General features: G+C 57.3%; 1 protein-coding gene across 2 annotated transcripts; it reads left to right on the top strand.

The window, feature by feature from the left end:
* Positions 1 to 122: 122 nt before the first annotated feature.
* Positions 123 to 19,346, top strand: SHISA7 (shisa family member 7). 2 transcript variants are annotated; one of them, XM_036096811.2, is made up of 7 exons: positions 123 to 351; positions 3,479 to 3,644; positions 7,842 to 8,553; positions 10,079 to 10,233; positions 11,813 to 11,878; positions 12,357 to 12,506; positions 15,011 to 19,346. In XM_036096811.2, exons 2-7 carry the CDS (start codon positions 3,620 to 3,622, stop codon positions 15,652 to 15,654), a joined length of 1,752 nt encoding a protein of 583 aa, XP_035952704.1. In that variant the 5' UTR covers positions 123 to 351; positions 3,479 to 3,619; the 3' UTR covers positions 15,655 to 19,346. The 2 variants fall into 2 exon arrangements, with proteins under 2 accessions (XP_035952704.1, XP_035952706.1); XM_036096813.2 differs by lacking the exon at positions 3,479 to 3,644.
* The last annotated feature ends 792 nt before the right edge of the window (positions 19,347 to 20,138 follow it).

Below are 20,138 nucleotides of genomic sequence, written 5' to 3'. Positions count from 1 at the left end.
GACCGAACCATTCTTGGACTTGGGGGGTGTCCCGGGGGCGAGTGGGGGCCGCGGGTTGGGGGAAGAGGGGTCCCAGCAGGTGGGGAGGGGGAGGTGCCTCTTCTCGGCTCCCAGCCGGCACGAGGCGAAGGCAGGCTGGCCGCAACCACATCTGCAGCGAAGCCGGCGCGCATCTGCACGGACGGGAGCTGCGGGCCGGGTCGCACGCCCCACACGCTGCCGGCCGCCCCCCACCAGCGCGCGCACACGCCCAGCCTGTTGGCTCGCAGACACGCGCTCGCTCTGCCTCCCCGGCCGGCCCCCCACGCCGCCACCCCCGACTCCCCAAGGGTCCCGAATCCGGAAAGTGAGGTGAGCGCGACCGCACCCCGGTGCGGAGGGGGAAACTAAGGCACTGGGGACATGGGGACGGGAGGAAGAAGAGACCGGCATGCGGATGAATGGATGAATGGCTGGGAAGGACAGACGGCTTCATCTGAGTGGTTCCTGTTCCCCTAAGACGCAGGAGCCTGGGGATCCACATGGGGGCTCTCAGAATTCTGCAGCCCCCGTGGAGATCTGGGGGCCCGGGCTCTACGGAGCCCCCAGTCAAGGCCCCTCAGCCTCTTGAGATTCGCAGTCCTTGCTCCCCGCCCCCCAACCTTGGAGACCTAAGAAGGCAACCTCTGAATCCCCCAGAGACCCAGGCGTCAGAGCTTCCAACTAGCCCGCCCCCCACTGGAGAATCTGAGTCCCCCCACCCACCCCCGCCAATCCTGGAATCCCACCCTCCCAGAAGGCCCGGTCCCCGGAACCCGGCATCAGAGCGCCCAGCACCCCCTCTCCCCAGGGACCTAGGAGTCCTATCCTCCCCCCTCCTCCAGGAGCCCCCGGGACCGGCGTCGGCGCCCCCGGCCCCCGCCTTCCGGATCCAGGTGTCCCCCCTCCTCACCCCCTAGCCTGATGCTTCGCGTCTCGGAGGCCGCGCTCGCGTCGCCATGGCAACGGGAGTCTATTTTGCGCTGGGAACACACAGCTCCCGCTGCAGCGCCCCCCCACCCCGCCCCTCCAACCCGGGCCTGAGTGAGAGTAGGGGGACCAGGGAGGGAGACTGGGCTCCTGGGTGGGGTGGGGGGAGCCACAGAGACACTCAGAGGGGCAGAGATCTGTAGATAGCAAACCTGGGAAAGAGACATAGAGCCAGAGACAGAGTCAGAGAGGTAAAGAGAGATGGGGATGTGGGGGTTGGGGGTTGGGGGTGGGGGGAGACACAGAGACAGGATGTAGAGAGACGGAGACGGGGCAAAGGGAAGAACGGACACAGAAAACAGAGACTCAGAGAACGGGACAGCGTGTGGGGGCCGGGAGGAGAGGTGGATAGAGACTCAGGGACGCAGAGAAGCGATGAGACATGTAGAGAGACACAGGCTAGGAGGACGGTGACCCAGGGCAGATCCCGTTAGAGATGCGAGGCCGCCTGCGGGCGGGTGGGAGGCGGGGTCCGGGAGGAGAGGTGGGCAGGGAGATGCAGACACCCAGAGTCAGAGAGGCACAGGACACGGGAAGACCTGGGGATGGGGCGGCCGCCGGGAGCGCCTCGGGGAGGGTCCTCGTCCCTGAGTCCCCGCTGCCTGGATGCCCAGTACTGGGATCCCCGCCCCCCATCCAGACCCCTCCCCTTTCTCCCTCCTCTGCTCCACATCCTCTCCTCCTCTTGCCTGCTTTCCACATCCCTACCTCAAACCGACCCCTCAACCCCAGATATTCCTAGGATCCCCTCCCTTTGCACGCCACCCGGACCCTGCGTGTGCCCAGGCTCTCTCTCTCTCTCTCTCTCTCTTTCTCTCTCTCTCTCTCTCGATACCCATCGCGCACCCTCAGTCCTCCTCTGCCGCCCCCTGCAAACCCCTCCAGCCCCCAGTTTCCCGAGGTTCAGTCTTCTCTTTCTGCGTCTTGCCCTTCTGTGGGTTTCTGTCCTCCCCCTTTCTCTCTCCTCTCTCTCTCTCTCGTTCTCTCTTAGCTTCTCAATCTCTGAACCCCACTTCTCTGGGATCTGTGCCCCTCTTGTGAGCATCTGTTTCCCCCCAGCCCGCTCCCTCTCTGGGTCTCTGACCCCTCTCTGTCTTTGACCCCTTCTCTCTGGGTCTCTGTGCCCCTCTCCCTGGGTATCTCTCCTCCTTTCTCTGGGCCTCTCCCCCCACCAACCTCCCAAAACTCTTTCCCTGTCCCCCCGCCATCCTCTCCATCTCTCATTCCCAGCTGCCATACGTTGGCCCCACCCAGCAACCCAGCCCTAGGCCCCATCCCCAGCTGGCAGGCTGTGTGCGCCCAGCGCATGCAGGTACTGTAAGGTTCCCAGGAGCCCAGGGACCGAGTGGGGCCTGCTCCGGAGACGCTTGTCAAGTTGGCTCCCCTGATCTCTGTCTGTACGTCCCTCAGGCCCTAGGTTGGTGCTAGGGCGGGGGCACAGCCCTGGCCCTTTGCTGCTGAGCATGCACGGTGCAGGGAGGGAGGAGACTGGGGCGAGGGGCCCCCTTCCTCTCAGCTGTGGGGGAGGAAAGTGCCCGTGTGTGTAAGGGGCTGCGGAAGGACTGGGGGGGGGGGGGGGTCACACGTGTGCTTCCAGACTCCACCGCTGGGGGGCGTGTGTTTGCACATATGTGTGCACCCCCGGGGATGCATGACCGTGGGCTGGGATGTGCATGTTGTGTCCACGTAGAGGTGGTGGCTTGGGCGGGTCCCTGGTTGTGTTCTGCAGCTATGTGTGGTCCCAGTGTGTCACAGTGTCTGAGACCGTGCCTCGGTCCTGTGTGCTGTGGGTGGAAATGCCCAGAAGTGCACAGCTGTGTGTCCACACGGAGCTGTGTGCACGTGTGCTGGGAGGAGCTTACAGGTGCGCCACCAGGATGACATTGGGTGTCCTTGTGTGTTGTGTTTGCACACTATGTGGGTGTCCTGTGTTCTCTGTCATTGTGTGTACATAATGTTGTGTGTCTTTGTGTTGTTCTGTGTGAGGCGAGGGGAGACTCGGTCCCCCCGTGTCCTGGTGTCTAGACAGGTCACTGTGTCCCTAGGTGTGTGTCCCCCTCCCTTCAGGAGGTGTAAGGCAGGGGCAGGAGGCCATGGCTCCCTCCACTGTAGACGTGCCATGTGTATTGTGTCTGGGTGCATCCCTGGGTTTGAGGGGATAGATGCCACGGCCCCCACTCCCCAGAGTTGTCAATGCTGTGAAGTTGTGTCTCCCTGGGCATGTGTGTGTGTGTGTGTGCAGTTGGAGGGGACAATGGGACTCTGTTAGCAGAGGGAAGAATTGTGTCCATGGAGCTCAGCTGGAGGCTTGGCACAGAATGGGGACTGAGTGGGCAAACTGCTAGCCCATACAGCACTTTATGCAAATGAGACAAAGGTACCCCCTGGCCCAACGTAGCTCCCCTGTGTCTACGCTTTGGCAGGCAGATGGCAACTTTGTGTGAGTTCTAAAGGGTGCCCCTTCCCCCAGATGGATGCAGTCCCACCAGTACGCCTTAAGGAGGAGAGCCTGGCTGGATTCCAGCCTCTCAACCCGATCTCCTTGTGCAGTGCCCAACCTGCCCAACCGTATGTGGCAGCCCTCAATGAATGAAGAAATCCACATCACTGCATGCATGTGGATTCACTGATGAAAGGTGTGTGTCTGTATGCATGTCAACCCACGTTTCTCTGCATGGGATAAAGGTTCTACAGGTGGCAGCGCCCTGAGACCTGAGTTCAGAGCCCAGCTCCAATGCTTGGGCACCGTAAGGCTTAGGCGACTGATGGGACCTCTCGGAACCTCAGCGCTTTCATCTGAAGTGTGTGTGTATGAGAGAGAGACAGACAGAAAGGGAAAGAGAGAAGACCCACCTCTCACACTTCCTCTCAACATTCATCCCTACACGTACGATGTGGCAAGTAGAGATGGAAGCTATGACAACACAGAAAGCAGGTGTGGGGACCAGAGCGGTGGGAGGTGCTGCTTTGGACAGCACAGGGAAGGCTCAGTGAGATGACCCGTGAGGGACACCTGAGGGAAGGAGTGGGGGGCACAGACCAGTATCTGCAGCAAGAGGAGGTCCCAGGCGAAAGGAGCAGCAGATGCAAAGGCAGGAAGAAGGGGCCCTCTTGGGCATGGGACCTGGAAAGACATGAAGGGACAGGAAAGGGACAAGGGCTTTCATGTTATCCCAGGTGTGACAGGAAGCCAGCGGACGGTTTCAGCAGGGGAGGGCTTGATGTCATCTGACCTATGTTGGTGGTTTTTTGTTTGTTTCTTAAAATTGTGGTAAAATACACCTAACTCAAAATTTACCATTTTAGCTATTTTTAAACTGCTTTTAAGTGTTGAGTTCAATGATACTTAGGACATTCATCATGTTGTGCAACTGTCACCACTGTCTCATGCAGAATATGTTCATCACCCCAAAGCAGTCACTCCCCATTCTTCCCCTCCCCCAGCTGCAGGCACCCACTAATCAGTTGTCTGGCTTTATGGCTTTGACTACCGTGGATATTTCAGATAAATGGGATCATACAGTATATGACCTTTTGTGTCTGGCTTCTTTCACGTGATGTTTGGAGGTTCATCCATGATGCAACATATCAGTGCTCCCTTCTTTAAGGCTGAGTATATTTCGTTCTCTGCATAGACCATATTGTGTTTATCTGTTCCTCTGTCGATGGCCATTTGGGTGGTCTCCACTTTGGGGATATTACGAATAGTGCTGCTATGAACATTCGTGTGTAAGTTTTTGTGTGAACATACATTTTCAGTTCTTAGGAGTGGAACTGCCGGGTCATGTGATAACTCTGTTTAACTTCTGAGGAACCACCAAAAATGGCTGTCCACAGTGTGGGCCAAGCCACTTCTAAGATGCCTATGAAACACTGAGTGGGGGATTCTAGCCCACAGTGCAAGGGAGGGCCCGGAGCTGGAGCTCAGAGAGTTGAGGCCCCAGGTGGGAGGGGGGCCAGCTGGCTGAGGGGTGGGGAGCCTCAGCTCCCAGGACCCTCTCTCCACCGACTTCTGGGGGTAACGGTGTGGTCCCCAGATACACACGCACTCAATGGAAAGGAGCATAAGAGTACTACCTAATGATGCTTATCGGACTAGTCCTATCCACCCTTCCATCCCCTTATGCAGCTTTCATTTAGCCATGACTTCCTTCAAGATTTAATATTTCTTCACAACAGTGTTCCACATGCCTCACACTGGCTTCTGTCTGCACACTAGCCCTCTCCCGTCGCTGGAACGTAAGCCCCATAGAGGCGGGGACCCCGTGGCTCAGTCACAGCTGCATCCTCAGGGCTCAGTCCACGCGGCCCGCAGCATCTGTGCTGGGCAGACCCGCCCCTCCGGCCCCTCCCTCTGCACCTGCGCCACGGGCCCGGCGGGCCCTGCGCCGCCCTCCGCCAACAGCGGCTGCGGCAAACACCTGCGCGCCCGTGTGCAGTCGGCCGCTCGGCAACAGGCCCGGCTGCTCCGGGCTCCTTACACAGGTTAACCCTGCTCATCCTCGTAACCACCCCCTGATAACCATCCTTACCCCCATTTTACACATGGGGAAACTGAGGCACGGGAAACTTAGGTAAGAGCCTGTGCAGTGTCAGGCAGCTGGCACGTGGTGGAGCTGTGCCACCCTGCCTCTCCTGCTGGGGGCTGAGACCCTTCAGACCCGCAACTGTGAGAGTGTGTGTGCGTGTGCGCATGTGTGCGTGTGTGTCTGTGTTGCATGTGTGTGCACGTGTCTGTGTGTGCGTGTCTCTGTGCATGTGTCTGTGTGTGTGTTTGTGCGTGTGTCTGTGTGTGTGCATGTGTGTGTGTGTGCATGTCTCTGTGTGTGCGTGTGTCTGTGTGTGTGCATGTGTGTGTGTCTGTGTGTGCATGTCTCTGTGTGTGCGTGTCTGTGTGCGTGTCTGTGTCTGTGCGTGTGTGTGTGCGTGTGTGTCTGTGTGTGCGTCTCTGTGTGTGCGTGTGTCTGTGTGCATGTCTGTGTGTCTGTGCGTGTGTGTGCGTCTCTGTGTGTGTGCATGTGTGTGCATGTGTGTCTGTGTGCGTGTGTGTGTCTCTGTGTGTGTGTCTGTGTGTGCGTCTCTGTGTGTGCGTGTCTGTGTGTGTGTCTGTGTGTCTGTGTGTGTGTGCGTCTCTGTGCATCTCTGTGTGTGTGCATGTGTGTGCATGTGTGTCTGCGTGTGCGTGTCTCTGTGTGTGCGTGTCTGTGTGCCTGTGTGCATGTGTGTGCGTGTGTGCGTGTGTCTCTGCATGTGCGTGTCTGTGTGTGCGTGTGTCTGTGTGTGCGTGTGTGCGTCTCTGTGTGTGTGCGTGTGTGCATGTGTGTCTGTGTGCGTATCTGTGTGTCTGCGTGTGTGTGCGTCTCTGTGTGTGCATGTGTGTGCATGTGTGTCTGTGTGTGCGTGTCTCTGTGTGTGCGTGTGTCTGTGTGTCTGTGCGTGTCTGTGTGTGCGTCTGTGTGTGCGTGTGTGCATGTGTCTCTGTGTGTGTGCATGTGTGTGTGCGTGTGTGCATGTGTCTCTGTGTGTGTGCATGTGTGTGTGTCTGTGTGTGCGTGTCTCTGTGTGTGTGTCTGTGTGTCTGTGCGTGTGTGTGCCTGTGTGTGCGTGTCTCTTTGTGTGTGTGTCTGTGTGTGCGTGTGTGTGTCTGTGTGTGTGTGCGTCTGTGTGTGTGCGTGTGTGTCTGTGTGTGCGTGTCTCTGTGTGTGTGCGCGTGTGTGCGTGTCTCTGTGTGTGTGCATGTGTGTGCGCGTGTCTGCATGTGTCTGTGTGCGTGTGTGTGCGTGTGTGCGTGTCTGTGTGTGCGTGTGTCTGTGTGTGCGTGTGTCTGTGTGTGCGTGTGTCTGTGCATGCGCACGCGCGGGTGTGTGAGAGATAGACACACAGAGAGGGCGGATGAAGGAGAAAGGGGGCGGGACAGAGACAGAAGCTTGAGACCCCTGGATGACCAGACCTAAATGAAAGAGAAATAAAATAAGCCTTTGGGGCCGCTGAGCACCATGCCGGTCTAAGCCAGCCATGCTCAACCGGGCACACTTGTGCCCCCAGGGGGACGTTTGGCAATGCCTGCAGGCATCTCAGGCTGGCAGCACGTGGAGAATGCGAATTCTCCTGGCACCTGGTGGCTGGTGCTCAACACCGGGCAGCACGCGGGACGGGGCCCAGAGAGTGGAGCCCAGGTTGAGAAGCCCTGCACCACCTGGTTCCACGTGCCTAGTCTGTCATCTCCGATTCTCAACCCCCATCTCTCTCTCTCTCTCTTCCCCCACCCACACCTCTCTCTGTCCTTCCCCATCTCGCCCCCCGAACATCTGTTTCCACTCCCTCCCCCATCCCCACTGACCCACCCCACCGTCCTCACCGCTCCTCCACCCCCAATCTCCCACGCCCTGCTCTCACCGACCCCTCTGCCCTCCCTCCTTCGCTCCCCCGCACGCTTTCTCCGCACATCCTATCTTGCTTCTGGTGTTTGTCCGTCCTTTATTTCTGCTCACCCCTCTGATATCTCCGCCGACCTTCCCAATCTTTCCTCCCGCCTTCTCGCCCACCGTGATCCTTTCCCGTCTGAGCGTTACCATTTCCATCCTCCTCCGGCCGCGTCTGGGCAGATCTCCGTCCCCCCCGCCAATGCCGTGCACTGCCCTGTGGGACTCGCACTTTGGGCCCATGCATCGCCCGCTCCTACATCCTTTCGCTCCCCTGGGGCTTGTCTTCCTCCATCCTTCCACCTTCCCTCGGCCCGCCTTCCTCACGCCGTCCGGCCACCCATCCCCACATCTCTGCACCTCTGGCCATCCGTCCCGCGCCCACAGCTCCCGCCTTGTTTCTCCCCGCAGCCGGCGGCCCCGTCCGACCTCCTGCGCGCCCCATGCCGTCCCTCCTGCTCCTCGGGACCCTCCTGCTCCTGGCCTCGACCGCCCGCCAGGCCGGGGCGCGCCCGTCCAACGCCACAAGCGCCGAGCCCCCGGGCCCGCTGCCCGCCCTGCTGGCGCACCTGCGGCGCCTGACCGGGGCGCTGACCGGCGGCGGGGGCACTGCGGGCCCGGGCGCCAACGGCACCAGGACCAGCCCCGCGAGCGGGACAGGCGCGGCGGCGCGGGCGCCCCCTCCCGCCGAGCTCTGCCATGGCTACTACGACGTTATGGGCCAGTACGACGCCACCTTCAACTGCAGCACGGGCTCCTACCGCTTCTGCTGCGGCACCTGCCACTACCGCTTCTGCTGCGAGCACCGCCACATGCGCCTGGCGCAGGCCTCCTGCTCCAACTACGACACGCCGCGCTGGGCCACCACGCCGCCGCCGCTGGCCGGGGGCGTCGGGGGTGCTGGGGGTGTGGGCGGGGGGCCCGGGCCCGGCCAGGCGGGGTGGCTGGAAGGGGGCCGGGCGGGGGGCGCAGGGGGGCGCGGGGGCGAGGGCCCCGGGGGCAGCACGGCCTACGTGGTGTGCGGGGTCATCAGCTTCGCCCTGGCGGTGGGCGTCGGCGCCAAAGTGGCCTTCAGCAAGGCGTCCCGTGCGCCCAGGGCGCATCGGGAGATCAACGTGCCCAGGTATGTGAGCGCTGGGGCCCTAGCTGAGTGGGGCCTGGGGGCGGGGCCTGGGCAGTGAGAGGTGGAGCCATCTGGTGAGGGCGTGGCTACAGGGGTGTCTGTGCAGGTTCGGAGACGCAGGAGGCCTCCACCGCGAGCCTGGGATATGGGCGGGCCCTAGGGATAGGCGACAGAACGGGCCTGGCTGCGGAGTGACGGGTGAGGCTCAGGCCTTCATTCGCCCAACAAATTATTTTTCGAGCACTTTCTGTGGGTCAGCAGCTGGGGATACAGCAGTGAAAAAACAAGGTCCCTGCCCTGCTGGGTAAACCCGACTTCCAACCCCAGGTCTGCTGCCTGCGGTCTGCGTGACCCTGGGCCTGTCCCTCCATTTGCTTGCCTGTAAAATGGGCCTAATAACTGTTCCCCATCCATTCAGACTGTAACGAAGATTAACTGAATTGATTCATGTCGAGTCTTGGCACATGGTAAGCCCTCAATAAATGTTGGCTGCCATTATCATTAAATGTTAGTGGTGGAGAGAGTACGCAAGCAACCACATATGCAATATAAATTTAGGTATTGATAACCGCTGTGAAGAAAAGAAAGCAGCATAACAGGTAGAGAGTGGGGGCCGAGGGTGTTGCTTTATGCGAAGTGGTCAGGAAAGGGACCTGGAGCAGAGAGCTGAGGGGAAGGAGCAAGCCAAGCAGGGATCTGTGGGAAGGGCATTCCAGGCAGAGGGAACATCAGGAGCAAGCCAAGCAGTGATCTGTGGGAAGGGCATTCCAGGCAGAGGGAACAGCGCGTGCAAGGGCCCTGGTGGGAGTACTTGCAGGACAGTGAAGGGGCCCATGAAGCTACAAAGCAGTGGGCGTGGAGCAGATTTATTCTGAGAGTGATGGGGAGCCTCTAGAGAGCCCTGAGCTCCGGCGCGAAGCCATCTGATAATTTCAAGAGTTCCTGGGCTGCGTGTGTGCGGCCGGACTGCAGGGGACAGGGGTGGAAGCGGGAGATCCGTTAGGACACTAGCAATGAGCCAGGTGAGAGCAGGTACCGGGAGCAGCACTGGTGGTGAGAAGTGTCCCGTTGGGGATTTATTTTGGAGGTCGAATCTGCAGGACTGCTGAGGAGCATGAAAGAACAACAGGAGTCAGGGGTGATTCTAAGGTTTTCGGCCGCATAGCCGGACGAATGGGGCACACTTTATCACCATGGGACGGCTGTAAAAGGAACGGGAGTGAGGTCCCAAGTTCAGGGCGGGGCAGGTGCCCAGGGGGGACGATGTGGGAAGGACCACAGGGGGGTTGGGTCCAAATGAATTGAGGAAAGGGCTGTTTCAAGCAAGAAATACGGTGGGAGGAACCTTGGGATGGGCGGCGCTCAGCTTGACATTAGCGATGGGCGTGGCCAAAGGCGAGGAGCCCGGGGCGAACTGACAGACTCCCCCAGAGGGAGAACAGGGAGGGAAAAGAAGCCTGAGCCCTCCCTCTCCCTGCCCCCACCCCCGTCCCCAGGCCGCTGACCGTCGCTCTGCCACCTCTAGGGCTCTGGTGGACATTCTGAGGCATCAGGCGGGGCCTGGGACCCGCCCGGACCGGGCACGAAGCAGCTCCTTGACCCCGGGGGTCGGGGGCCCTGACAGCATTCCCCCGAGGACGCCCAAGAACCTCTACAACACCGTGAAGCCCTCCAATCTCGGTGAGTGGGACCTGGGAGTTGGGGCTGCAGCTGCTGCCTCTGGCCACGCCCACCATAATGTAGCCCCGCCCTCCCAGATACCCCCGCCTCCCCGCTGCCCAGGCCCCGCCCCCAGTCCTCTAGCCCCCGCCCTCCCCGGATAGCCCCACCTCCCGCTGCCCAGGCCCCGCCCGAGTCCTCCAGCCCCGCCCTCCCCGGATAGCCCCACCTCCCGAGGCCCAGGCCCTGCCCCTAGTCCCCTCCACCGGCCTCTGCCATCTCTGAACCATTACGGGTGGGTGCCATGGACGCCGGGGTGATTTAAATTTATACATTCTCAGCCCCTGCACTTGAGAAAGTCCGTGTCTGAGCTCCCAACAGCTCACAAGAAACTCACAAGAAAGTACCTAATAACTGCATTGGAACGTGTCCCGAACCAGACAGCCTGGGTCTGAATCCTGGCTCTGCCACCGCCGACCGGGGCAAACCGTTTCACCTGTCTGGGCCTCAGTGTCCTCACCCATGAAACCAGGAGCACAACAGCCCTCACCTCACAGGGTTATCGTAAAGGTCAAGTGAACCAGTGACCGAAGGCTTAGAGCAATGCCTCACACAGAAAAAGCGCCATACAAATAGGAGCAGTTATTAGTGTTCTTCTATTTTATGATGAGTTCATCAGTGGGGAAGCCCAGGGAGCTGGAACGGGTTAGAGGAGGAGGAAGGCTTCCCCCAGGCAATGCTATTTGAGCAATGGCCTGGTGGGTGAGGGGGTTACTTGGGCCAGTGGAGCTCAGGGCGGCTGAAGCAGAGTTTGCGGGCCAAGGAGAGGGTGTGCAGACACCTCGGGAAGGACCTGAGCACCAGGCTGGGCTGAGGAGCTCTGCCTTTGTCCTGATGGCAGTGGGAACCCACGGTAGAGTTTAGAGCAGGGATGGGCAACAAAGTCAAAAGTGAGTGGAAGAATGATCTTTCTGGAACCCATGTGAAGGGGGAGGGATGAGATGAAGAAGGCCCAGGGGGAGGGTGGATGGTACTCCAGGCTGGACAAGGCCTGGGCTGGGGTCAGAAATGGAGGGGAAGAGGTGGGTTTGAATAGTAGTAATAAAGAGGAGACATTTGAGGCGGATCTTGAGGGGTGAGTAGCAGTTCTTCAGGCAAAGAAGGAATTCAAGGCGGAGAGAATAGCATAACAACATGTGCAAAGGCCCTGTGGCAGGACTGAACTAGGCTCCTTCAGGCAAGGCATCAGCTGGAGCCAATCTAAGCCAAGTAATTCCTGGCTTAGATTTTGTCCTGTGGGTGACAGCCAGACATGGAAAGAGTTTGCAACAGCAGAGGGGCAAGGGCAGGGGCAAGTGTGGGTGTCAGGAATACTACCCTGGGGGGCTGATCTTGAAGAGGGGGCTGGCCAGATGGCCAGAAGGCTGATTTGATGGTCCAGGAGGGAGAGGCAGGTCAGAGCAGAGATTCAGGAGGTAGCAGGGATCAGAGCTGGGGACCAAGTGGACATGAGTGGAAATCCTTCCGCAATACCAGGACAGCAGCACCAGCTGGGAGTGAGTGATGACAGTAACACCACTTCCTTTCTTGGTCCCCACAGATAATCTGCACCACAACTACCTGCACCTCAACGTCAACAGCCCCAAGCACCATGCCACCACAATGGGTACGGACTAGGGCTGGGCTGTGGGGAGGACAAGGCTCCTTTCCTTCCCTGCCTTGTATTGAGCCTGAGCTGGGGGCCCAGGACAGAGCAGGCATGAGACCCTGTGAGCCCTGACCCCCCAGTCTAGCCAGGTAACCAAGCTAGCCTCGGCTGCCCAGTTTGAATACCAGAAGTGGTCATCTCCCTCACACCTGGGTTGGTGGGAAGACGAATGGAGTGGACTGCCCCTCCAGCCTGGGGCCAGGCACACGGCAGGTGCCGAGCAAGAGCTAGCTGCCTCTCTTCCTATGACATGACCTGCTGCCCCAGCAATGAGCCTGTCTCCTGAGTGGGGGGGAATGAATACGGGGGTCCTGGACTGCTGGTGCTCTGAGGGGCTGGAGTCCCTGGTTTCCACTCCCTAAGGGGCTGGGGGCTGGAATTGCTGGGTCTGAGGAAGAGGGGCTGGGCTGACCCCTGCCATGCCCCTCTGCCCCAGATTGGCGCGCCATTCCACCACCCAGCCCCTCCTTGCACTACTCCACGCTCTCCTGCTCACGGTCCTTCCACAACCTCTCGCATCTGCCCCCGTCTTACGAGGCTGCTGTAAAATCTGAACTCAACCGCTACTCCTCCCTCAAGAGACTGGGTGAGTCCCAGGAGGGGGAGGGGCACAGGCAATGGGGTGGGGTGAAGAGCCAGGGTCTGGGTTCAGAATGGTGGAGAGTGGCCCAATTGACACTGAAGGTGCTTTTTTTTTTTTTTTTAATGTTATGTTAGTCACCATACATCATTAGTTTTTGATGTGGTGATCCATGATTCATTGTTTTCGTAAAACACCCAGTGCTCCATGCAGTACTTGCCCTCCTTAATAACCATCACCAGGCTAACCAATCCCCCCCCCCAAAAACCTCAGTTTGTTTCTCAGAGTCCATAGTCTCTCATGGTTCATCTCTCCGTCCGATTTCCCCCCCTTCATTTTTCCCTTCCCTCTCCTAATGTGACACTGCTTTTTAAAAATGCAGATTCATGCTCTCCTAAGATCTATTGTATTCATCAGGACCTGTATTTACAATTAACAGAAATACAACTTAAGCAAACAAAAAAAAATTTAAAAAGGCAACTACATTAGCTAGATAATGGAAAGTCTCTGAATCATGAGCTTCGGGTATGGCTGGATCCAGGAGCTCAAAAGCTGTCTCCAGGATTCTATATGTCTCAGCTCTGCTAAATGGTGGGCTGGCTTCATTTTCAGAGAGATCCTTCCTTAGTGGTGGCAAAGACTGACCTGAGGAATTTCAGGGTGCCATTCTACCAGCAGAAAAGCATCTTTCCCAATGATTCCAGCAAAAATCCCAGGTCTGGAGCCTACTGGCCCAAACTGGGTCACATGCTTGTCCCTGAACCAATCACTGTGACTCCGGACATTTCTGGGTCAGTGGCAGTAGCCTTCAAACATTTTTAAATTGAGAGCCACATTAAGAAATGCTTTTTATATTATCACCATGAGACACATGTATATATGCATATTTTTTAATTACAGGAAAAAATTTGAAACTTGTTATTATGAACTTTTTCAAACATACCCAGCATTAGAGGAAATTGTAAAATGAATCCTCATGTTCCCATCACTCAACTTAAAATGAGCAACATTTTGTTAATCTATACTCCCTTCGCCCCAGTTTTTGATGGATTATTTCATTTTTTACTTTTTTTAAAATTTTATTTTATGTTATGTTAATCACCATACATTACATCATTAGTTTTGTTTTTTTTAAGATTTTTATTCATTTTTTGACAGAGAGACAGCAAGAGAGGGAACACAAGCAGGGGGAGTGGGAAAGGGAGAAGCAGGCTTCCCGCCGAGCAGGGAGCCCTATGTGGGGCTCGATCCCAGGACCCTGGGATCATGACCTGAGCTGAAGGCAGACGCTAAACGACTGAGCCACCCAGGTGCCCTACATCATTAGTTTTTGATGTAGTGATCCATGATTCATTGTTTGCATATAACACCCAGTGCTCCACTCAATATGTGCCCTCTTTAATACCCATCACCAGGCTAACCCATCCCCCCACCCTTTTTTACTTTTTTTTTAAGATTGATTTATTTTGAGACAGAGAGGGAGAGTGGGGAGGAGTAGAGGGAGAGAGAATCTCAGGCCAACTCCAAGCTCAGTGCGGAGCCAACGCGGGCGGCGCTCAATCCCAAACCCTGAGATCAGGATCTGAGTGGAAACCAAGAGCCAGACGCTCAACCCACTGTGCCACTGAGGCACCTCTTTGCTGGATTATTTTAAAACAAACCCTAGGTACTGTCACTGCATCCATTAATATTTCCGCAACACAAATTAACTGAAATAAAAACTTTATGAACTGGTACTCACCCTTATTCCCCTATTATGTGTATGCTTTCTTTTTTTTTTAAAGATTTTATTTATTTGACAGAGAGAGAGCACAAGAAGAGGGAGCAGCAGAGGGAGAGGGAGAAACAGGCTCACTACTGAGCAAGGAGCCCGATGTGGGACTCAATCCCAGGACCTCAGGATCATGACCTGAACCGAAGGCAGAGGCTTAACTGACTGAGCCACCCAGGGACCCTTAGATACTTTCTTTTTTATGTAACTTTTAAAAATCTTTTCCCCCACCAACCCCCTTAATCTTTTTTTTTTTTAATTGATTTTTTTAAGTAATATCTGCACCCAATATGGGGCTCAACTCAGGACCCGGAGATGAAGATGGGGATGCTTTACCGACTGAGCCAGCCAGGAGCTCCTGTGTGGATGCTTTCTGATAATTTTTTATTCTATCTCATTTTCAAAATGCCAGTCACCATCCACAAAACTGACTTCATAACCCATGAATAGGTCACATCTCCAAGTTTGGAAGGAAAAAAAAAAAAAGGAAGTTGCCCCACATCTACCGGCTCACCAGCGTGTGTGGGGCCTAGGAACCTGCATTTGGGTCACATAGCTAGCCTGATTGTTTTGACTGATTGCAATGTGGGACTCACCCACCTGTTCCCAGGCTAATGACCAGGGCATTCTGGTGATGTCTGGGGTCCTCGTGGGGGTGGGATGTACCGAAGCCAGGGGCTGGGGGAGGTTGTGGGCTGGCTGAGGACTTACCTCTATGGCTTTTCCCCCCTTCCCCCAGCTGAGAAGGATCTGGACGAGGCCTACCTGAAGCGCAGGCACCTGGCGGAGATGCCCCGCGGGACGCTGCCCCTGCATACCCTTCGGCGACCCGGCACGGGGGGCGGCTACCGCATGGATGCCTGGGGCGGCCCGGAGGAGCTGGGCCTGGCGCCCGCGCCCAACCCGCGGCGGGTCATGTCCCAGGAGCACCTGCTGGGCGACGGAGGCCGGTCGCGCTACGAATTCACGCTGCCGCGCGCGCGCCTTGTGTCGCAAGAGCACCTGCTCCTGTCGTCGCCCGAGGCCCTGCGCCAGAGCCGGGAGCACCTGCTGTCGCCCCCGCGCAGCCCCGCGCTGCCCCCGGAGCCTGCCGCCCGCGCGGGCCTGGCCGCGTCCCATTCCAACTTGCTGCTGGGACCCGGGGGGCCCCCCACGCCGCTGCACGGGCTGCCCCCGCCGCCCGGCCTGCACGCGCACCACCACCACGGCCTGCACGGCTCCCCGCAGCCCGCCTGGATGTCGGACGCCGGCGGGGGAGGGGGCACGCTGGCGCGCAGGCCGCCCTTCCAGCGCCAGGGCACGCTGGAGCAACTGCAGTTCATCCCCGGCCATCACCTGCCCCAACACCTGCGCACCGCCAGCAAGAATGAGGTGACGGTCTGAGGCCAGGCCCGGGGGCTTGCGGGCTGCGGCCTCGCCGGCCCCCACCCCAACACACTCTAGGGGCCTGGGACCCAGGATCAGCCTGTGGGCAGGGGGCTGCCTCCGAGGACACTGCTTTGGATGAAATCGTCACCGGAGACAAAACCTCCTTCTGGGATGTCATGGTAGATAAGATCCCTCCTCCTATGTCACTGTTTGAGGCAAGGCCTCTTTCCCATGACGTTATCACAGAGGAAGAGCCCTGCCTGTGAGGTCATCACTAGTGAAAATGTCTGTGTTCTGTGATGTCATCACAGGGACAAAACTTTCTTCCCATGAATCCATCACAGAGGAATAGGCCCACCCCTGAGGTCATCGCTAGAGGCCATGTCTCTGTTCCACGAAGTCATCACAGACTTTCTCCCTGTGATGTCACAGCAGAGACAATGCCTTGTCCTATGACATCAGCCCTAGAGACAAAGATTCCTTCCTGTGAATGTCATAGCAGAGACACATCTCACCCTGATGATGTCATGTCTGGCACCAAAAGGCCTCTTGTGACATCATCACCACCAGGAAAATGTTTTCTACCAGAGAAGATGTCTCTGTCTATGATGTTGTCACTACAGACAAAGCCATCTTCCTGGGACACATCGCAGGGGTAAGGTCTTGCCAACTGTGTCCTCCCTGTACGTACGACCTTTCCACAACACTGTCACAGGGACTCTGCCTCCTTCCTGTGATGCCATCTCCAGAGAAGGTGCCTTGCCCTATGACATGATCAGAGGGACTGTGCCTCTTCCCATGATGTCATCACCAGGGATGATAGTCTGCTTCTGTGATCTCACCTCTGGACTCTGCCTGTCCTGGGGTGATGCTCTAAGACACCTCCATGCCAGGTCATGAGAAGGCAGGGCATGCCCCAAATCCATGGCAACCCTGGGGTCACCAGAGAAAGTGCTCTGACCTGAGGAGTTGTCTGAGGGAATGTCATCACTGGGGAGGCAACCCCAACTGCAGAGGTCTCCATCGGGATGAATGGTCTGACTGTAGGTTGTTAGCAATGGGCCCCCACTGAGGTTCTGTCCCAATGCTGTGATGTCATCACCAGAGACACTGCCTGCTCTGGAGGGCCATCACTTGTGATGATGTCACCAGAGTTTCTGCCTTGTCCTGCCATGACTTAACTTGGTCACTCCTCTCCCTGACACCAGGGACATGCTCTGCAGGATGTCCACCAGACCCTCCCTCTAAAGGGTGGTTGGGCCTCAGATCCCACCCTGTGCAGTGATGTCACCTCCTGTGTGACTCCTGGAGGACAGGACTCCCAGACTGGCTTCTGCTCCCAAGGAGGCCACTCTGGCCCACCAGCCTCCCAGAGTCCTGGGACTCATAGTGGCCCAAAGGCTGGTGTCACGTCTTTCTGCCATAACTAGAGACATCGTCGCCTCTGTCAACAAACTCCTGGCTTCCTGTTGGGGGTGAGGTGGGATGGGGTTGGTTGGGGTGTGCCCACTATTAATTTTGCTGATGATATCATCAGTACCATAAGACTTCCACCACTCATGATGGCATTGTACCTGGGGTCAAATGCTAACCATGCCTGACGATGACATCATTTCCCAGGATTCCCTATGACCTATGGTGTCTTCATCTCCCAGGACCTACCACACCATTGTATCATCATCATCTCCTAGGATCCACTATGACATATTGTCATTACCTTCCAGAATCCTCTATGGCTGATGGTAACATCCTCTACCAGGATCCACTAGTACTGATGATGCCACCATTTCCCATAGTCCCTGATAATTGTGGTGTCATTACCTCCCAGGATCCACTTCAACCATGATGTCATCACCTCCCAGGATCCACTTCAACCATGGTGTCATCACCTCCCAGGAACCATGAGAACCAATGGGGTCATCACCTCCCAGGATCCACTTCAACCATGGTGTCATTATCTACCAGGATCCACCATAACCATAGCATCATCATCTCCTAGGATCCATGACACCAAAATATGTCATTTACTAGGATCCACTTCAACCATGCATCATTATCTTCCAGGATCCATCATCTTGAGTGTCAAGTACTACAATGGCTGTATTTCAATTGTTTTCTGGGGTCCCATGGCACCTATAACTGTTCCCTTAAGGGGAACTAGCACAATACACACCATTTTCCCATTCCTTCAAAAAGGGAATAGGTGGGGGTCCCTCTGATGACATCATCCTTAGCCCCTTCTTAATGATGTCACTGCCTCCCTCCTGACTCGAGCTGATGCCTGCATTAACCCCACCACAGACCTGGTCTTGGCCAGACTCCATCACCCCCTGGTGAGGGCATCCAGGCCCCTCCTAATAACTCACTGCCCTTCACCCATCTCATCGGTGACAGGGTCAACACAGAAAACTTTTATCATCACGGGGGAGGAGTGGGATGGGCTTCACAGTCCTCAGGTGACATCACTGCCCCTGTGACCTGGACCCCCACCCAAAACAGCACTCCATTGGCTTGGGCCAAACTCTCCTCAGAGACCCCATGGGCTGGGTGGACAGCTGCTGACCTCCCTGGGGCCTTCACTCATGTCTCCTGCTGGCCTGGTCCTGGAGCAGGCACATCTGGAGGGCCATGGCCACTGCCAAGGCCATGGGGGGGGGGGTGCTCTGCATCATCTCAAGATGGTGGAGAAGCTGCATTCTCTCCTTATCTCCCCCTCACACACCAGGGAGCCTCCAGGGGTTTTGGGGATTCCTCAACACCCAATGCACAATTTGCCCCAATTCTCTTTGTATATAGCCATGTTGCGGGGGGGCGGCCATTCCCCCACTCTTAAAGGGCTACATACCCCCTCCCCAGCCCCCAAGGCAAGGTGAGGGGGTTCTTCTCCCTCCTCTGGGCCGTCCCCCTCCCTCTTCTGTCTCCCCCCAAATACTGGCACCTCAGCTCACCCCTTCTCGTCAGGAGCCTGGGGCAGATAATGCCCTCAGCTCCCAGCACCCAGGGGAACTGGGGAGCTACCCCAATCTACCTGGGCCCCGTGTCCATGCTTCTAGCTGCTCCTGTGGGCTCCCCACAGTCCCATCCAGGGCCTCCCCATGCCCAGCGCCCCTCAGGCAGACTGTGACTTCCCCCAGAAAGGAGCCAGCTTGAGCGCCTGCCCCCTTTCACACCCCGTTCCCTCTGCTCACCATCCCCACTGAGCACTCAGCTTTCCCCAGCCGCCTGGAATACAGGGGCTTGGGGCCTTTCAGCTTTCGTACACCCCCCACGACTTGCTGTCTCCTGGCCTGGATTCCAGGTATCTTGTTCCCCTCCCCCCACTCACTCTGCCACAGGCTGCCTGACCTTGGGGCCTTGACCTCTGATCTCAAATAAGCCATAGTGGGGAGAGGTCTCAAGGGGGTGAGGAAGTGGGCTTGTCCTGCCTGATCCCCCTCGATGCTTCCAGAGCTGGGACCTCGCCATCTGAGTCTTCCGCCCCCTGATAAACCGGCACGCGCCGCGCACTCACACACACACACCCCGTTGTGGGAGGGGCGGGGGAGGGGTGCAGAGAGAAGATAACCAGTTCTAGACCAGAAGACTCTCCACAGCTTCTTTATCCCTCCCTCTCCCTGCTCAACACCAAACTCTTCCCCCAGTCCCTTGGTGAGGACAGCGGTGGAGTGGCAACTTGGTATTTTTTGGAATAAACAGATGTTTCCTGAGCCCGGGTCTCAAGGTTTACTGTCGGGAAGAAATGGGCTTCCACCTCCGTGCTTCTGTCACTGGGGAGTCCCCTGCGTGGCCGAGGTGGGAGGCAGGCATCTAGGAGTCTTTATGGGTGGTCAGGGCTGCCCCGAGTCTGCCCCCAAGCCCGGAGTCAGGGATGGAGCGTGGCGCCTTTACGTCCTCGGCATCTTCCTAAGAAAGCCTCTTCTCTCTGCATTTCAGCATCTGTTTGCGCCTCCTCCTCTTCGCGTTCTCTGGCCCAGTCTCACTGCAGTGGGGTGCTCTGGTAGTTTGCTGGGGCTGCTGTGACAAGCATCCAAAGCAACAGCAACGGGCCACCTGCTGGTTCCTTCCGAGGCCAGTGGGAGAGCTGGTGCTGGGCCTCTGCCCCGGCTCTCTGCTCAGCTGCTACTGGCGGGCACCCTCCACATGCACATCACCTTCTCTCTGTCCTTCCTGTCTCTGTGCACAAATTCCCCCAAAGTTGATGAGGACACCAGTCCTGTTGGAATGGGGCCCACCTCAGTGACTTCTACTCTCAATCATCTGCAAAGACCCTATTTCCAAGTAAGGTCACATTCACAGGTCCTGGAGGCGAGGACTTCCATAGCTCTGAGGGGGCGTGATTCAAGCCAGAACGGGGCTGTGGCATGGCACCGTTCATTCAAATACCAGCTTTTATGAAAACCAGGAAGCATTTCCCCCAGGGCATTAAGATACTAGCGTAGTGAGGTAAGAGCTGCCCCCCCCATCTTAGTGTCTTGACTATAAACCACAGTAGAGAGAGG

Source organism: Halichoerus grypus, chromosome 15, assembly GCF_964656455.1.
Source record: "Halichoerus grypus chromosome 15, mHalGry1.hap1.1, whole genome shotgun sequence".
Lineage (NCBI taxonomy): Eukaryota > Metazoa > Chordata > Mammalia > Carnivora > Phocidae > Halichoerus > Halichoerus grypus.
Note: the sequence above shows the minus strand (reverse complement) of the source record. Positions and strands in the feature narration are given on the sequence as shown.